The sequence below is a fragment of the Parus major genome, chromosome 2, assembly GCF_001522545.3.
Source record: "Parus major isolate Abel chromosome 2, Parus_major1.1, whole genome shotgun sequence".
Taxonomy (NCBI): Eukaryota; Metazoa; Chordata; class Aves; order Passeriformes; family Paridae; genus Parus; species Parus major.
The window spans coordinates 69184753-69201956 of NC_031769.1; the positions used below are offsets into that span (position 1 = coordinate 69184753).

The window sequence follows — 17204 nt, forward strand, 5'->3', positions numbered from 1 at the left end:
AGGCCAGGACAGTAACTGAGAAGCATACAGCTGCAGGGGGCCATAGCATCATACAGATGGCCAGGATGGGGAGAATGAATCACTTTTTGTCTGTTTGCTAGACAGAGAGAGTTGAGATGGATTGCTTAGCCCTTATGCTCAGTTTTAAGTGGCTGAAATTAATAAAATGACTTGCATGCTCTGTTATTTTTTCATCTGAACCACAGATTTGCAGCCACAGCTGAGACTAGGGGATTGTTGCTGGATGGCAAGTCCTTTTGTTTTCCCCTGAGAACTGGCAGCTGTGGAAAAAACGTCATCAGAGGAACAAACCAAAATGAATAGTGGTAAAAGCTCTGTGCACTCAGACCAACCTTGGAGCACAAACGGGCTGGACACTGGTGAAGGAATGTCGGACCTTGTCCTGGCCCTCTGACATTTCTGCCCTTACACCAGGGTACTGGATAGAGTGGGTGCCGTGCAGAACTGGGACTGTCCCTTGGAGGTGTCTGGTGGTGTGGCAAAGCCCAGTCCCTCCACCATGGCAGGCTGAACTCCCTGGCTGTAAACCATGAGCAGGTTTTATGTAGTGCTGCAAATGTTCATGCACACTGCCACGCCTGCCCTTGAGCAGGAGGCTGAGGACCTGTGTGACCAGAGTCCTTGTTTCACCGACAGCACCACGCATTTCCTTTGGGCTTGGAGTCTTCACTCCTCTTCTACTCTGGGCCTACTGAGACCTGACGTGCCTGAAAATTGATCCTTTTCATATCTCATCAGGAAAACCAGGGGGTTCTTCTGTTTTGTTTGTGGCAGTTTAATAGATGCAAGCATTGGTTGTTGGCATAGAGATTTCACAGACTGCAGAAACACTGTCACCTGTTCCATAAAACAGAAAAAAAAAAGTGCCAGGCTGCCAAGTGCCTACTAAACACCAGCTGGTAAGTGTCACAACATCAAGCTGTGCAGCTATTGACTGTGATCACAAGTTGAGGCCAACCTGAGGACAATCAGAGAGCCTAACGCTGACATGCAGCTTAGGAAGGTGGGTTACGAATTCCTCTGTGGCATGAGTGCAAGCCCCTAGCAAGAGGGCTGCTGATCTTCCCACACTGGGGGACACACAGCCTGGGAAACTGCTCCTGGCTGCTGCACTGCCTGTCTTGCAGAGATCACTTCTGGGGGCTTCTGTGGAGTCAAAATGGACCCGTGAGGCAGCTTGTGCTGAGAAGACTCTCAGTCAGTGCAGAAGGTTGAAGGCAATATGATGCAGGACTGTACTTTTAGGCCCCATCCTCCCACTCTGCCTATAATAGGAAATTTAAACTATGATGGAATCAAGATATGAAAAACAATCTTGAGGCTTTTTTGTTACAGTAGACTGTGGCTACTGGGAGAGACAGTAATGGTCTGAAAATACCAAATCATAGCTCTGTGGAGCATGTATGGCTTGTATGGCTGCAAGGGGTACATGTCTTATACCTCCCCTGGAAGGCTTTCAGCAATGAGTATTCTGATGTTGTGGAAGACTGCCTAGAAAGCTTTAACAGCTGTGGCTTTAAGGAGAAAGAGGCATCTGCTTAAAATATGTAAAACTAATGTTTAGATCAGACAGGGAAGTGGTGGAATAGATGTCCTCCTGCCTGTGTTCTGTGGGATCACTGGTGGCAGAAGACAAGGAAGCTCTTAGACTTTCAGCAGCTTTGTGTCCTTTACACGACTTCTGTGAGCATGATGGCTGCAGTTTTAGTTTAATGTTTTAAAATCAATATGACATGTGAGAGTGAGTGCTATGGTATGAGTAAAAAAATCACTATCAAATAGTTGTCAGTGATCTTTTTGCATGGTGTAAAGCATGTTCAGGTGATGAGCAGAGCCCTTGACATATTATGAAGGTCCAGATTTTCATCACATCAGATTAGCAAGCAAGAAGTCACTAAAACCATTTTTCCTCGGTGGATGCATGACTTTGTGTGAGTCTATGGAAACAAGGCTCCTGTCTTAAAATTGGTATAACCTAAGGTTAGGCAAAGTAGAAACTGCAATGTTTTGTGCACATTTGCAACAGGAACTAAGTAAGCATTCCCATAGTAAAAAGTGTGGTAACCACACACACACAACACACTGGGTGGTTGTGTGCATATCTACTTTCTGGGCAATTGGAGGTGTATAAAGTCCATAGCTAGAAATAAACCTGCAAATTCCATTGCAGACTGTTCTGCTTTCAGAGAAAGGCCTTTCATCACTTTCCATGAAACTTGTGTTAGTGTAATTTCCCTAGCTATTCTCATTTATACATGCAAACGAGAGAGGATCCAGGTGCAAAACTGACTGCAGAGTAAGAATAAATAGGTATTTTATCTTAGTCTGTCATGTCTCTGAAGGCATAAGACTCTATCAGGGCTGTGTAACTGGTTTCCAGATGTATCAATGCCCCAGCCTTAGTGTTTCAAAAATATCAGGCAAGACTGTTTTGACTTCAGCATGATTTGATTAGAAAAGTAGCTAGTCTGGTGGGCTGTACTTGGGCTGATTCACTGCTAGGGGCAATGTCCAAGTGAACAGTGATAAAAGAAGCAGACAATCTGCTCGATTCTGCAAACTGAAGCCTTGTCTCCTTGACATGATGCTGATGAACCATTTTTTCTTGATGCTCAAGGCATGTAAAGCTGCAGATAAGCACTAACTGCTGTGTGCAAAGCAGTCAATAAATTTCCATCAGACTTTCCCTTCTGTTTAACTTTTATTAAAAGAGGTGCTAAGGTACTGTACTGTATGCAGTACATCATATTTATTACCAAAATTAACAAATATACAAAACTTATACATGTAATTTTCTTACATCCATTTATTGGTCTATAATACTGCATTTGTTCAAGTAGGTTATCTACAGTATGTAAACATCCCTTGGATTGACCTCACACAGATTAGGAAAGCCCATCTAACCCATGTAGTTACCAAATATAGCTTTTTCTTATTTTAAAATTTATTTGGCTTTCATTGGTAGAATCTAATCTTCACATTTGGCACATGGAAGAGACATCTACAGTGCAAAAAGAGGCAGATTTTCTGGTTTTGTTCTGAGCAGTTTAGCAGAGTCATGGTTTTAAAGAGTCAAGAATAAATTTACACAAACTCGATAGGAGATGGATTAGTGTTAACGCCAATGACTCACAGATCAGCCATTAAACTAGAGCAGAAATTCAAAGCCTCTTCCCCAGCCCTCTGAATCACATGGGAAAAAATCCCCCAACCTCAGCCTTGTTTCTAAAGGATTAAAAAAGAACTCTGTTAGCAACAGAGGGAGGAGTTTAGTTTACAAGGAGCCCTCTGAGATTCCAGTTTCAATTTTCTGCTTTGCAGATTTTTTTCTCTTGTTAGCAAGCAATTCTTTTCTGTTTTAATGGGAAAAAAAATGACCAGTGAGAAGCAACTTGTCTGTGGTGGCAATTTCAGTTGGAGTTTACAGATCTTTGAACCCTGATGTATAGAGCTCAGTAAGCTGCCGTGTACAAAGGGGAGAGAAAGGAAGAGAGAGAGAGACAGAGAGAGAGAGAGAGCGAGAGAGCTCAATGACATATTCCAGGTGTGAAGCTCTCCAATTTTGCTGTAAGAACCAGGAAAAACCTTCCTTCCTTCTGTTTCTCATAGTTTCAAAAATGTGACTTAGTTTAACTGAGTAAAGCTGATCCAGAGAGACCTTCATTCACACCCTCCTTCCCATTCTCATCCAAGCACTGTATTGCTATTTTTTTATGAGGCCTCACCCATGTCCATGGAAGCATCTGATGAGAATGGACCGAACCGGACACTGTTTCACATGGAAAGCCCTCTGCCATTCCTTGTCTGTTACCACAGAGCCCCACTGCTGTCTGTGGCCCCATACATCTCGGCCAGCTTCTTGAAGCGCGGCCCCCAGTCCGTCAGGTAGTCGTAGCTCTGGTCTGAGTCTGTCGTCACGGACTGTAAGGAGCTGAGCGACTCTGCCACCGAGCCGTTCCCTTCAAACATGTAGGTCTGCAGGGAGTCGAAGGGAGGCGCCCACAGGTCCATGTCAGCTTCGTACAGCTTGGCAAGCACGTAGTTGTGGACGTTGTTGTCCATGATGCAGGCCTGAGGCACGTATCGGGAGAGGCTCTCTATTTCAGGGAGCATGTCCTGCCGGTTCTTCACCACCAGCTGGGCCTCCCGCGGGTTCCACATGGCGGCGATGTCGAAGGCCTCCGTGTCCTCCTCCCCGCCACCCTCATCATCATACCTGACGATGTTTTCGTGGATGTTCTCCTCCTCGTCGATGATGTACGGCTGCTTCCGCTGGCGCCGCATGGAGAGGATGAGGAGCACCAACACTGAGGGAGCCAAGCAAGACATGGGGCTGTCAGCAAGGAGGCAGATCTTGCCAGGGCTTCAGACTTTCCTCTGCCCTACTTTCCCCTGGGTGAACCCAGCTAGCTCCGTGGATTTAAAGAGCTGTGGTGTTTGCAAGCTAAGAGGTGTAGAAATCTCTCACTACCTAGTCAAAATTGGTAGCTTGAGGTGCTGCTAATCTGTGCCCTTTGTCATCTGAATTCTTAACTCTTGGTGACACTTAGGACATATATATCCAGTGGTGCTTGCCACTTTAAAGCTAGCCAGCTCAGAGGTCAGTAGCAGTTTATCTGCAGCACCATAGTGCCATAGAAATATTTTGTTTTCTGCTCTGCGGGTGGATTTTTCAGCCTGCTTTGGGGATGTCTCTTGGGCTGGTCACTGCATGTGACAGAGATGGATGGTCCTAAGGCACCACAGTGATATGTCTGCCTACACAGCAAAATGCAGAGCTTGTCCCTTGGTCTGCTGTAACGAGTTTTTGTTTATCTGCAAGCCTCCTACAGTGCTGCAGTGCTGGTGCTCCTTTCCCTCGCTGTGCTTTTTAGCAAGGGGAAAAAGTGGTCTTACAGGCACCAGAGCCCTTTGATATTGGAAATGTGCCATCACTTGGTGACTATTTCCAGAGTTAGAACTCAGCAAATATTTTGGATACTGAAATTTTGAACTGAGGTATCTAGGCTCCTTTGAAGAGCCAGAATTGAGGCACTTTTAAAGAATTTTTCCTGTATCTTACTACACTGTTCCTCAAACTGGGTCCCCTGAAATTTCAGGGAATGTGTGTTTTGAACTAGGTATCGCATGATTTGAGAGAGTGAACAAGGGAACTGAAGTTCTTTTGATACCAACAGCTAACAGGGGACATAGGATGTCTGGGCAAGGAAAGCATGAAATTTAATTGTGGAGACAGAACTCATGCAAGATGCTCAGCCCCTTTACTGCAGCACGGGCACCATTTAAATGTAGAGTCTTGTTGCCCTGAAAACTCAGCTTCTGAGCTTGCTAACATAGTTTTCTAAGGACTTTCCCAGGACAGTAACTGTAAACATAGATATGTGTACATTCTTTCTGTTACACGCCTCGTGATGGACATCTCTCATGGCCAGTGCAATGAGAAAGTGTTATCCTGACCATCCAATCCCTGGCCATGGTCACAAGCCTATAAATCCTGGGAGGAAAAATAAACTTTCTCTTCCTTTCACCACACCTCGAGCTGTGTCCGTGTGATCTATTCATCTTCAGCGGCAACAGAGTCTCAAGATAAAAGGATGGGGGTGGGGACACCTGTCTCCAAAAGACAAGAAAAGGAACTGGGCTTACCACTACTGTTTCCTGTGGAGCAGGATGAGAAACTAACCTGCCCCAAACCACAGCTCTCAATACTTCCCACTGCCATATCTTTGCAGGAAAGCATGGCCATATCAGACACCCTAGCACTTTAGGCATCCGGCAGAATTATTTGCAGGCTATAGTTTTCCCCCATTCCTACAGTCCAGAGCCTGAAGCCATAGGCAGCTGACTACACCATCAGGTCCTTGATTTGGCCCTTTAGATATGCATGCGCCTACGTATACACACATACATAGATGTGTGTGTTTAGGTCCTACAGCTTTGGTGGATCAGAACAGAAAAGTCCGTCCCTCCCGAGAAGAAGTGAAGGCTTTACCTAGCAGGACAAAGATGCAGGCGAGGATGGCAATGAGTGCCCCTCGGCTCAGGCTGACAGGGAGGACATAGGCCTCGGCATTGCAGGACATCACCATGCCCTCCTCATCGCAGCTGCACACGTGCACGGTCAGCGTGCCCGTGCTGCTCAGCACCGGGCGCCCGTTGTCGCTGATCAGGATGGGCAGGTAAAAGGTGTTCTGCTCGTGTTGTCTGAAGCCAGAGCGCCTTGTCAAAATCCACGCTGTGTTGTCTACGGGCAGGAAATAAACAGAGAACAGCTTATGTGCAGAGCAAATACATTCAGCAGAGAAAAAATGTTAAAAAAAATCAGCCCTAGACCCACATCCATTTTTTCTTCTCTCCTCTTCTTCGTTTTTTTTTTAATCAGTTCATCACTAATCATTTTGCCTCAGCTTTCCCTGTTCCAGTATCTTCTCAGGCCATAGATTCAAACCTGAGAGGCATATACACCTTAGGACCTGCCTTTAACCCTTCTGATATAAGGTGCCCAGGGCAAACTCACAGTGTTCAGATTTAGTGAAGAGTGCTTTCAGAGGGCAAGACAGAAATGAACAGTTGAAGGCAACTTGTTGTCCCTGTTTGCTTATGCTCAGCAGCTTTTCTAGATCTCAGATGCTGCCACCATATTGGAGATACTGGCATATAACCTTTGTGGATATGTTATGGCACTCTGTGGTTTTTGATACATAGCAGGGTCATCTGCTTGAGGCAACAAGGAGACAAAGGAAAAAACCCAGCTTGCTATCCTAAAGCAGCAGAGAGTTGAAAATTCACAACTAAACATTTTTTCTGTGAAATACATGCAATTTCAGTAGTACTTCTGTCAAAGAAAAAAGTCAGAATGCTTCATGTCATTATTGTCAGAATTATTCTGCTTTCATGTGACCATTCTGCTTCATTTAGTGTGACTGCCTGTTTTTTAATAAAAACTTAAATCAAAAGGAATCAAAATGATGCTACTGACAAAAATAGTAAAAGAGTGACCTAACAGCCAGTTGCTGTTGGCCACTTCAAGGGAAATTCCTACCTTTGGGGCTTTTTCCTTCATATTCAACATGTTTTTTTTAATGTCAAAATTTACCAGTGGCATTTGAATTCCTGTCTATCTTCTCCCTCAAATTCCTCAGATTGTGCATAAATTTTCTTAATAAAAAAAAGGTGGGAAAAAAAGGTGAAAAAGAAATGGAAAGTGGATTCAGGAAGCTGTTCTCAATTCCCATCTCAGGATGCCAAAGCAAAACTTTGGAGATGAGTGTTGATTTTGTCAGTGATAACTTTGAGCCTTTTGGAAAGTGCAAGATTGAATGTCTCCAAAGAGATCTGTCTCTCCAAGGAGTCTAAAGGAGCTTGCATGAAAATTGTCCTTTCTTACAAACATGTCTGCAAGGCTTGGGCCAGGAAAGATAAATGAGGAACACAGGTATTTTTTTTCTGGCAGACCTACGAGCTCTGATTCCGTGCACTCATGCTGTGGCATTTTTTGGGAGATATCTTCATGCAGTTTCTTTTACTACTTAGTTTTGTTTCCCATTCCCTTGGTTCAGAACAGGCCAAACAGTCTGGCCACCTGCATCTCCAGGTTGTTACCAAGGAACATTTGCTGTGCTTGAAAATGCAGGATGCTGATCAGCTGTTCTCAGGTGGATTGACACAATGGGACTGCTACCTGGAAATGGTAAGAAACCTTCTGATCACAAGTAGACTGTGAAAAAACCTAAAATATTAACATAGAAATGTTAAATTTCCTTATTATTTCTCTGTCCATTCACTGCTAAGATTTAAATATTAGGTGATTTTTTTTTTTTTCAGTGTAGAGACTCAGGTTACATGCAGATAAATTCAGCTGTATTACCTACTGTAGTCTGGACATCAAAAATGATTTGATGGCTTTTTGAAGGGAAATCAATTGTCATATACAGCCAGCTATGGAATATAGGCAAGCTCAAGCTAGACTAGCCAGATTTGTCTCCTAGACTTAAACTAAACCAAATTACAAACTCTGTGCTGCAAGTCTCATAGCATCAGAGAGTACACCTAAGTATTGAGATGTCAGGTTCCACAGTTTATGAGATTAATTTAAATTTGTGACATGTTTTTAAAAAGAATCTCAGGGTCTTTTTTCTTGCACATCAATGACATTTCAAGCTTTTACTCTGAAAACATAAAATTCTGAAGTGTGCTGCATGTCTGCATGCAAATATATAGTGAAATTGTAGTGTCTTGTTAAATCATGTGATCCCAAGAGCTGGAGCTTTAAGAAAAAACCACCATGTGCCAGATGAAATTCAAAAGTTGCTTAAAACTAATTATATGTCAGTGTTTATTGATTTCACCTTTGATATGCAATGCAGCTCTGTGTATGTGCAGTGGGTATGGACAGACATAGGTAGGTCTCTTCCTAGGAACAAGCAATAGGGCAAGAGGAAACGGCCTCAAGTTGTGCCAGGGGAGGCTTGGATATTAGGAAAAATTTCTTCACCGAATGGGTGATCAGGCACTGGAAAAGGCTGTCCAGAGAAGAGTTTGAGTCACCATCCCTGGAGACAATCAAAAGATGTGTAGATGGGGCACTTAGGACCATGGTTTAGTGGTGGACTTAGCAGCATTAGATTAACAGTTGGACTCAATGATTTTGGAGGCCTTTTCTGATCTAAATAACTCTGTGATTCAGGAATGTGTCCCAAAACTCATCAGAGAGCAGTACCCTGTGCCTCCCACAGCTCCTGGGCAAAGGGAGTGCTGTGGACAGGAGCCCTTGCTTGCTCAAACCTTTCTCTTCTCTCTCCTGGGCCACATACAACTGCTTTCTCTCCCTTGGGCTGTTTATGTGCCCTCTATATGTGCTCCACACCTATTAATATCACACTGTTTCATCACTGGGCCAGTGATGGCATGAGCAAAAGCAGCCCAAAGGCAGAAAGTGGCAAAGTGCCTGCATTTATGCTATTACAATGAAAATACTTGAGTCACCCTAACTGTAGTAATTTGGTTGTTTTTCTCTTTCCTGGGTGAAAGATTCACTTTCTTTAAACTGACTTACAATAGAAGTCACAACTTCTATTCAGGTGACAGCAAACCTTCATTTCATGTAAAATTTCTCTTTGTGAGGGGAAAAAAATTAGTTATTCTGAACTGGTCAAACTTTGCCTGTAGAAGTCACAGGCAGTGAACCTGACAGAAGCTGTGCAAGCTCAACTAGTGAGAGATCTCAAGGGTTTTTAATCATTCTTTTTTCAGGCCAAAACCACATTTCTATAATCTAATATTGAAAGATATGTATGTATATATACCTTCTGCTGTGATGGGCTGACCATATCATCCAGGTCTTAAATGTTCTTGGTGATTAAATTCCCTTTGTAACTTCCAGCATTACATTTCAGGCCTTTTGTTTCATTTTGCTTTGTACTAGGCAGGCATCCAAATCATCCCTAAAGAATTGTTCTACCTGTTACTCTGCAACTGAAATACATTGGTGCCAAAGCTTGTTGTGTGACTCATCAAAAGCCAATGTGATTTGACGTGCGAAGGACATGCTGGAATGTGATGCAGCACGGCAGAAACTTGAATACACAATTTTATTCCAAATTTGATATCTGCTAAGCCCCAGCCATCAAGAGAAGAGGGCTTGTGAGGACATGAAAGCCCTATTATATTAAAAAAAAAAAAAAATAAGAGTAAGCACAATAAGAATGCCTAATATTTTTCCTCTCTGCTTCCAACACAGCACCTTTGGCTTGAAGAGGGCTGGATGGCAGCACTTAGCTCCAACACTGAGCAGAGATGCTGAAGATTGCAGCATGGCTGGTTCCACATTTGTGTGAAAACTGAACTTCCCCCAGGTGTGCAGGCTGGTGTCTTCGTGTGGTTGTGAGAACAAGCCATGGAGCACCATCTTCCTGCAGTTTTCCATCTCACTGGAAACAATGTACCTCTCTGGAGAGGTCAAGGGAATTAACCACTGTGTAGGTCCCAACCTTGAGATCAGAGCTAAGCACTGCTCTTCTCACAAGAAAGGCTTGGTTTCTTTCTGCATGCACCTGCAGAAGAACTGGGGATAATTAACCTGACAATTCTTTTAGACTTTAAAAACTGATTGTAATAATTATGAAGAGTTAGGAATAATATAAAGAAAGATTCTGCCAGGAGTGGGAGAAAGAACACAAGGAAGCAGTCAATCAAGACATGACTGGGTTGGAGAAAGAGTCACACCTTTCCTTGACGATTTTCAGCTCACTGCTTACATGCGTGAAGTAGACCACAGTTTTAAGGAAGGCAGAAATAACTAAAAATTTTCCTAGGACAAATTTAATTGTGTTGTGAAGGACTGCCAGAGGCTTCCAGTGACAGGCCTGGTCAGGGTATGACCAATCTGATCCTGCATCCATTAAAAAAGGCTTCTCTCTTCAACAGTTCCTGGTTCCCAAGATGGAAGGCAGTGATTAAGGTTCAACAGAAGATCAACTCAGAGTTTATTAGACTAACTACTGGAAATGCAGTTAGCTTATTTTGTTGTTCATTCTTACAGCAAGCCTCTCTAACTTTTTCCCAGAATAGTCTCACTTGGAAGAAGGTGGGATGAGGATGGCTTGACAATGCCCTACAGCTGACACCGAAGAGAAGGGAGACTCCAGCTCAATTCCCTGCTTCATCACATTTATCCTATAAGGCCTTGAGAAGCCATTTGTGCTCAGGTCATTGCAGCTACTTAACATGTCTATTTCTCACTGATTTTACTGAACTCAAAGAGAACCCAGCGTGTAAGTAGCTTAATTTCTCCTTGCCCCAGATCCCCATCTATAAAGCAGAACAATAGCATTTCTCTGTCTGCTGAAGAAGATATGCAAAGAATGAATAGACTGAAGAAGTTCTCAGAGACTAAAATTACAAGGGCCAAAAAAATATGTAAAACAGCTCATCAGAATGCAAACTGTGATCTATCTGTTGCTCAGTATAAATCAAGGTTTTAATTGTTGCCAAGAAGGCTACATGTCTTGCAGTTTCTCTTAGTGCTACATTGGACAACCAAGTAATCAGCACAATTGCTAATCTTAACAGTGCCTTCCCACAGCCTGGGAAGCATTCCTGTCTCCTGTTTATGGGCACAGGCTGTGACTAGCAAAGTGCATTCTGTTTCTTGGCTAGCCACCCTGTGACAAACAGTATAGCTACCCCCTCTGTGCCCAAGTTACATGATTTATATTGTTCTTAGCGGCCCCTAGATGAAAATATAAGCATAAATTACTTTTACTGAAATGACTACTGCACTCCAAATTGCTGAGGCAGTAAATAAACCCTTAATCATAGAATCATAAAATATGCTGAGTTGTAAGGGACCCATCAGGATAATTGAGTCCAACTCCTGGCCCTGCACAGGATACCTCAAGAGTCACACTGTGCTGAGAGCTTTTCCCAAATGCTTCTTGAACTGAGACAGGTTTGGTGCTATAACCGCTTCCCTGGGGAGTCTTTCCAGTGCTCATACAGCCTCTGGCTGAAAAATGTCTACCTCACATTCAACTTAAACCTCCCCTGACTCAGTTTCATGCTGCCTGTCACTGGTCACCACAGAGAAGAGATCAGTACCTGACCCCCTGCTTCCCCTCACAAGGAAATTAGAGACTCAGTCTCCTCCAGGCTGAACAGACCAAGTGACCCCAGCTGCACCCATACAGCTTCCACTCAAACCCTTCACCATCCTCACAGCCCTCCTTTGGATGCTCTCTAATAGCTTAATATTCTTCTTATACTAGCTGGATCATTCAGTCAGTGGTTTGATACTTGCCATTTTTATTTCAAATTAGTAACTAATAGTACCCTAAATTTCTTCTGATATATATATATATATATATACACACATATATATATATACACATACATATGTAAAACTAAAACTGGTATTTTATACAGAGTGGGAGGCACAGCCATTCAGTCACTGCTGTCACTATAAATTATTGCAAGTATGGCCTTAGACAGAAAAAGTGCATCTGATGCTGGGAGTTTTGCGAGTTTCTTTTTTTAGAACAATGCCTTGAGGATGAAATGAGCTTGCTTTGCCAAATGCTTTAGCAATAGTTGTGTTATATTTTTTCATTTATTTTGGCAGTATATACTCACAAGTGAAAAAGACAGGGAGAGAAAAAGGGGATCAAAATGCAAGAAATTGTGTGGGGAGGCTTCAGGGACACTATACAAAAAAAATCTTTGGGATGCTTTGGGATTAAAGAGCATTAGCATGCTGTGGAGAAGGACTCCAACTGCAAGTAGCATGTTTTAAGACATGTTTGGTTAGTGAAGGCATGGGATTCTTTTTAAGCCTTTCTGTTGCTTTTCCATATGGCTGGAGAGGCCCAGATAGGGGCTTATGGAAGTAAACTTGACAAGTAGGCATGTGTGGGGGCAAGGCTAGGCTTGGAGGCTGGCCATAGATGCTGCAGGTGGCCAGTCATTCTCCCCATTTATTCTGGAATTGCTTGCTGATTCGTGGTACTTAACACACTAAACTCGTACTGAAATCCAGCCCCTCAATACTGACTTTCAAAACTCTGCACCAGGTCACTCAAGGTCATCCCTCTTTCCTAATGAAGGCTGGTGTGGACCTGATTTTAGACCTTGTCTGCCCACGGAGATCAGCGATCAACAGCAGACACACAAAGGCCTGCTATGGCAGGACTTTCCTGCAGGCTCCGAATCCACCAAAGCTTTCCCAAAAGAATCAAATTCCACTGGTTAGAATGTTCAAATGCCAGTGATTTGCCATGAGTCTTCCCACTGGTGCTTCAGTTTCTACTTAGGTCATCTTACACAGACCTTTAGCTGTACACCAAGTTACCTCCCTAAGGCTTTGCGAGTCCTCCCTACTTCCCTCTTTCTCTAGGGAAATAAGGATGTGCAAGGAGAAAGAAAAAAAGTGCCTGGGGGAAAAGACTGGAACAGTACAAAAACCTTCCCTTTTTCTGTGCCTGGCAGAAAATAGGAAGAGTGCAAAAAAGAGCAATGTAATTCCCTTCAGATTTTTCTTCTAGTTACAGTTACTATCCTACCTTTAAGCATCTCCTTTTGAGCAAATGCAGTTTCCACTCCGATAATCTGAGATGCCTGCAGCCTGACCAAAAGATCTGAATTTGCACAAAACACTGGCACATTTCCTCGAAAAAGAAAAGGGGGACTATTGCTAGAGAATATTTATAGGGAAGAAAATATCATATAACCTTCAAGTGTATTAAGTAATATGTCATTTTTTTATTGCCTTTAAGGAGCAGGTGTCACTTGGTATTATTTGAAATGGCTGTCTTATCACCCACTGTAAGTCACAGCTTCTCAAGTCCAAATCAGGCATTAAAAATTAGAGTAGCTAACTGTCTGTGTCCACTCTGATTACCTTGATTGTCTCTTAGAGTAAAGTTGGGGTTGTTTGCTGCCTCTGGAGCCAGGCTGTAGTAGAAGTGCTGACCCTCCTGCGGGTCATCCCTGTCGATGGCACTCACTGTCTGAATCAGCTAGAGAATACAAGAAAAAAAGTAGAAACAGGTGAGAAGCAAAATATTTATAATACAAACAAACAATCAAACAGATAACATGTATTTTATATCTTCAAATATATGCAACTGGAGCATTTGAATAAAATTGTCTTCCAGAGGTACAGTCTTCTCTCAAGAACAGAAAAGATTTTGCTGTGGTCATACACATCACTTCTAAACAAAGGAGGAGATATTCAGTTTAACTCAAATAACAGATACTTTCCTCTCATGCATCCCTATCTTCTGTTGCATGATTTTTCTGTCTTTTGAGGGCCCAGGTTTTTCAGAAGATTCATTGTGCACTAGAGAGCCTGTAAGAAAGCTCATACTTTCAGCTTCATTATGCAGGTAGAAAATGACTTCAGGTTGATTATTTTGCCCCTCTTTTAGTTTTTAATCAATAAAATTCTTCCCAAAATGTCAGTGGAAATCAGAGAAAAGCCAACCATGCAGAAACTCTGCATATGCAATAAATAATACCAAACTAAAAAACTAAGACAATGCTAAATCCAGAAAGAGATTTGTTACTTCACTTATAGAGGCTTTGTAAAGTAGGTCTAGCAGCTTCAAGCACAATGAGCACTGTCTGAATAAACATTCTGGCATATTTTCAGACAAGGAATAAATCTTCACCAGCATTTTTTTAACTTTAAAGTTATTTTGGGATTCATATATTCATATGTTTAGGGATGCCACCCTAAAACTGATTTCAGGATGTTTTAAAGTGTGGCAATAGAATTTAGTGTTCTCTGCTGAAGGAAGTAGTCCAGATTAGCAAGCAGAATAATACTGAACTTAACTTATTACTTAGGACACTTACCCTTCAAAAGCAGGAAAAAAGGTTTAGGCAATGATTTCTATTGCCTATTTTATGAAGAATCTCTGCAAATTGGTGAGATGAAAATATCCTATATATGATAGTTGTAAGGACAGTTACCCCAGCAGTGAGCTGGTATTTCATTCTGCTTCACAGCTGGGAGAAGCTTCAGCAAACACACAGTGATACTACTTGCATAATTTTTCCTTCACAGATCATGAGAGGTGTGTCTATGTGTTTAAATGCTATTTAAGCTAGACAGCTTTGCATTAGGAGGCTCCAGTCCCCACCATAGACCCTGGTGGTGGAGAAGAAGTGGCTCCCTAAAAATGATCAGTGGCAGAGCTTGCATCAGGCCCAGCGAGGGAGAGGTCATGTCTGTCTCTGGCACTGGTGACCTTGTTCAAGGGCTTTGATGGGGTTTTGGAAGGGAGAGGAGCAGAATCTTTGCTGCTTGCTTGAAGGTGCTGGTTTAGAGTGTGTGCAACGGGAAGTCTCGTGTTGCTTTTGACATCTCCAGTTCACAGCAGAACGTATTCTGCTTGGCACCCCCTTGAACCTGATGCAGTAAGTTATGTCCAGCTCCCGTAAGTCCAGGTGTGTTTAAGGCTCTTAAAACATTTAGTAGTAAGCCTTGTCTGTCACACGTGGCCTGGGCTGATTCTGTGGCACTTCTCATAACACTTCTCCTCTCTTTGATGCTGCTACAGGACACACTGTCTGTTTGCCTGCTGGCACATGCCTAAGGGAAGGCTTTATTTTAGCTAGGAAATGTATTGCACAGTGAGCCTAAAATTTACTTTGGGAAAATAAAAGAAATGTGGGAGAAACAAAAGAGCTGCTATATGTGACGCTCCTTCCAGTATGATATGCTTTCCTTTGGAATGAAGCACAGACGGCTGCTGAAAAGAGCTCAGATGAAACATGTGAGTAGCTGAGCCCTCTTTGCAACACTCACCCTTCCTGGCATGCTGCCTCCATGTAGGACACCATGCCCCTCCCAACCCCTGGTGTTATGAGCATTTCTTACCTGGCCTGCTTTGGCATTTTCACAAACAAAAGCTTCATAAAATCTTGCAAACTCTGGTGCGTTATCATTCACATCCAGGACTTTCACCGTCACGGAGACGCTGCCCACCTGTGAGGGGTTATCTGGAAGAAGAAGGTTTAATGTAAAGAAAGGCAATATATGGGGAGGGGAAGAGCCTGCTCCTCACTCTGCTCAAGAGGTAAAGCAGGTTTTCCACTACCAGCTAGTGGAAAACCTTTTTGTGTTAAATCACATTTTTGCATCAGGAACTGTGACTTGGTGACTTGGGTATTGTGTAACTCAGAGTGAAGCTGCAAATGCTGCTCTCTCTCTAGCCTGGCTTCCCATGTAATCACATATTTTACAAAAAAACCAACTCTGTAAAAGACTTCAGCCTAGTTCAGTCCAATGAACTATTTCTACAACAAACATTTTAGACAAGGCCCCCTTTTGTTTTTTCTATTGTCCTTCAATAGGCCAATACTGTTTGTTGAGCCTCCCTACTGGTGGCATGAATTAGGAAGATACTGTTTTAAGGATAGACTTCTTATTTAGAACTTGTCAAAAATGGCAGATTCTATCTCCAGTTCAGATATGCTTTTGCTCAGAATTTATGTTCCTTGAACTCAAAAATAGTGTCAAGTCTTTGATACTTTGTACAGAGAGGTTTAAAATGTAATAACACATGAAATTGTACAGAAAAGCTTTCAGTGAAGCTTAAAATTGCAATGAAAATTTTACATTCTGCATGACATCATTTGTGATGTTTCTGTCCCACTGGTGCATTAGCTTTCTTTGACAGTAAATCCTTACATCTTTTCACATATCTTCACAAATTCCAGACTAAGTGGCTGCAAAATAATTTGTTTTTCTTACTCTGCTTGCCTGCTTCAAATCATAATTTTCCCCCCTTATTTAATGATAAAGTGGAACTGTAATCAGAAAGAAAAGAAATATTAAGGGACCACTAGTAGTGCAAAAATGAAGAAAATTCTTTAGTATTAATATTCTCATCTTCTTTCTAGATGTAAAGCTTTGTACATTTATCTCCAAATATATCTCCCTTTATAGCAAGAAATGATATATTCATCTAAACAATAGTTTACATGCACTCTGGAATTTTCTTAAATGTTCAGTGTACTGTATTCCACAACATGTGTCACATTGTGTCATTGAGATAATACCCAAAAGATGTTGTTTCTCCCTAATTTATAATGTAATCCTTCAGCTTCCCACATATGCATACACACATCTTGCTAACACACCTGGTGTTGTGGCGGATGAATAACTGCATTTACACTCTTAGAAATAATTGATCTAACCTTTACCACTAGGGGCCTTCAGAAGCGCACAGCTAAGACATTTTTGAAACTAGTGACTAAATTAAAATATTGTGCTGCACATGTACAGAGCAAAACTCACAGAGGATTGATGGAAAGGGAACTGAAGGAAGACATGCCTTCCTATTGCTCTCTCTCTCAAGCACTGCTACAGGGGCAGCTTTTACAGACTCATGGAATTGCAATGGCCATTGGTGGCTGAAAATAAAAGTAGTGTCAAAATAGATGGGGGTGAAATCCCATTGTCTCAACCCCTCTCACTACTTAAAAGGGCACAGAAAACCATCATGTGCTGGAACAGCCTGAAAATATGCAGCAGAGTAACTCCAGCTCTTGTGAAATAATCCCCCTGCTTTCAAGCTGGCCAATTGCAACTCGGGGAAGCTTGTTGAAACTTTGCTCCTCTCCAAGTGCCCCATATCTCTGGCCCAGCCTAGAAGTTTCTGAGACACAAGGAATGACTC

The 17204-nt window shown here is 42.4% G+C and overlaps 1 protein-coding gene across 1 annotated transcript in view; it reads right to left on the reverse strand.

Annotated features, from left to right (window-relative positions):
* Nucleotides 1-2703: 2703 nt before the first annotated feature.
* Nucleotides 2704-17204, reverse strand: part of CDH20 (cadherin 20) — a 118975-nt gene continuing 104474 nt past the window's right edge. The window contains exons 9-12 of the mRNA XM_015619552.3: nt 15401-15522; nt 13415-13532; nt 6014-6265; nt 2704-4328 (exon numbers count right to left, since the gene is read on the reverse strand). Of these exons, the coding sequence (XP_015475038.1) occupies nt 3829-4328; nt 6014-6265; nt 13415-13532; nt 15401-15522 (992 nt within the window). The 3' untranslated portion in view covers nt 2704-3828. The remainder of the gene's footprint in view (nt 4329-6013; nt 6266-13414; nt 13533-15400; nt 15523-17204) is intronic.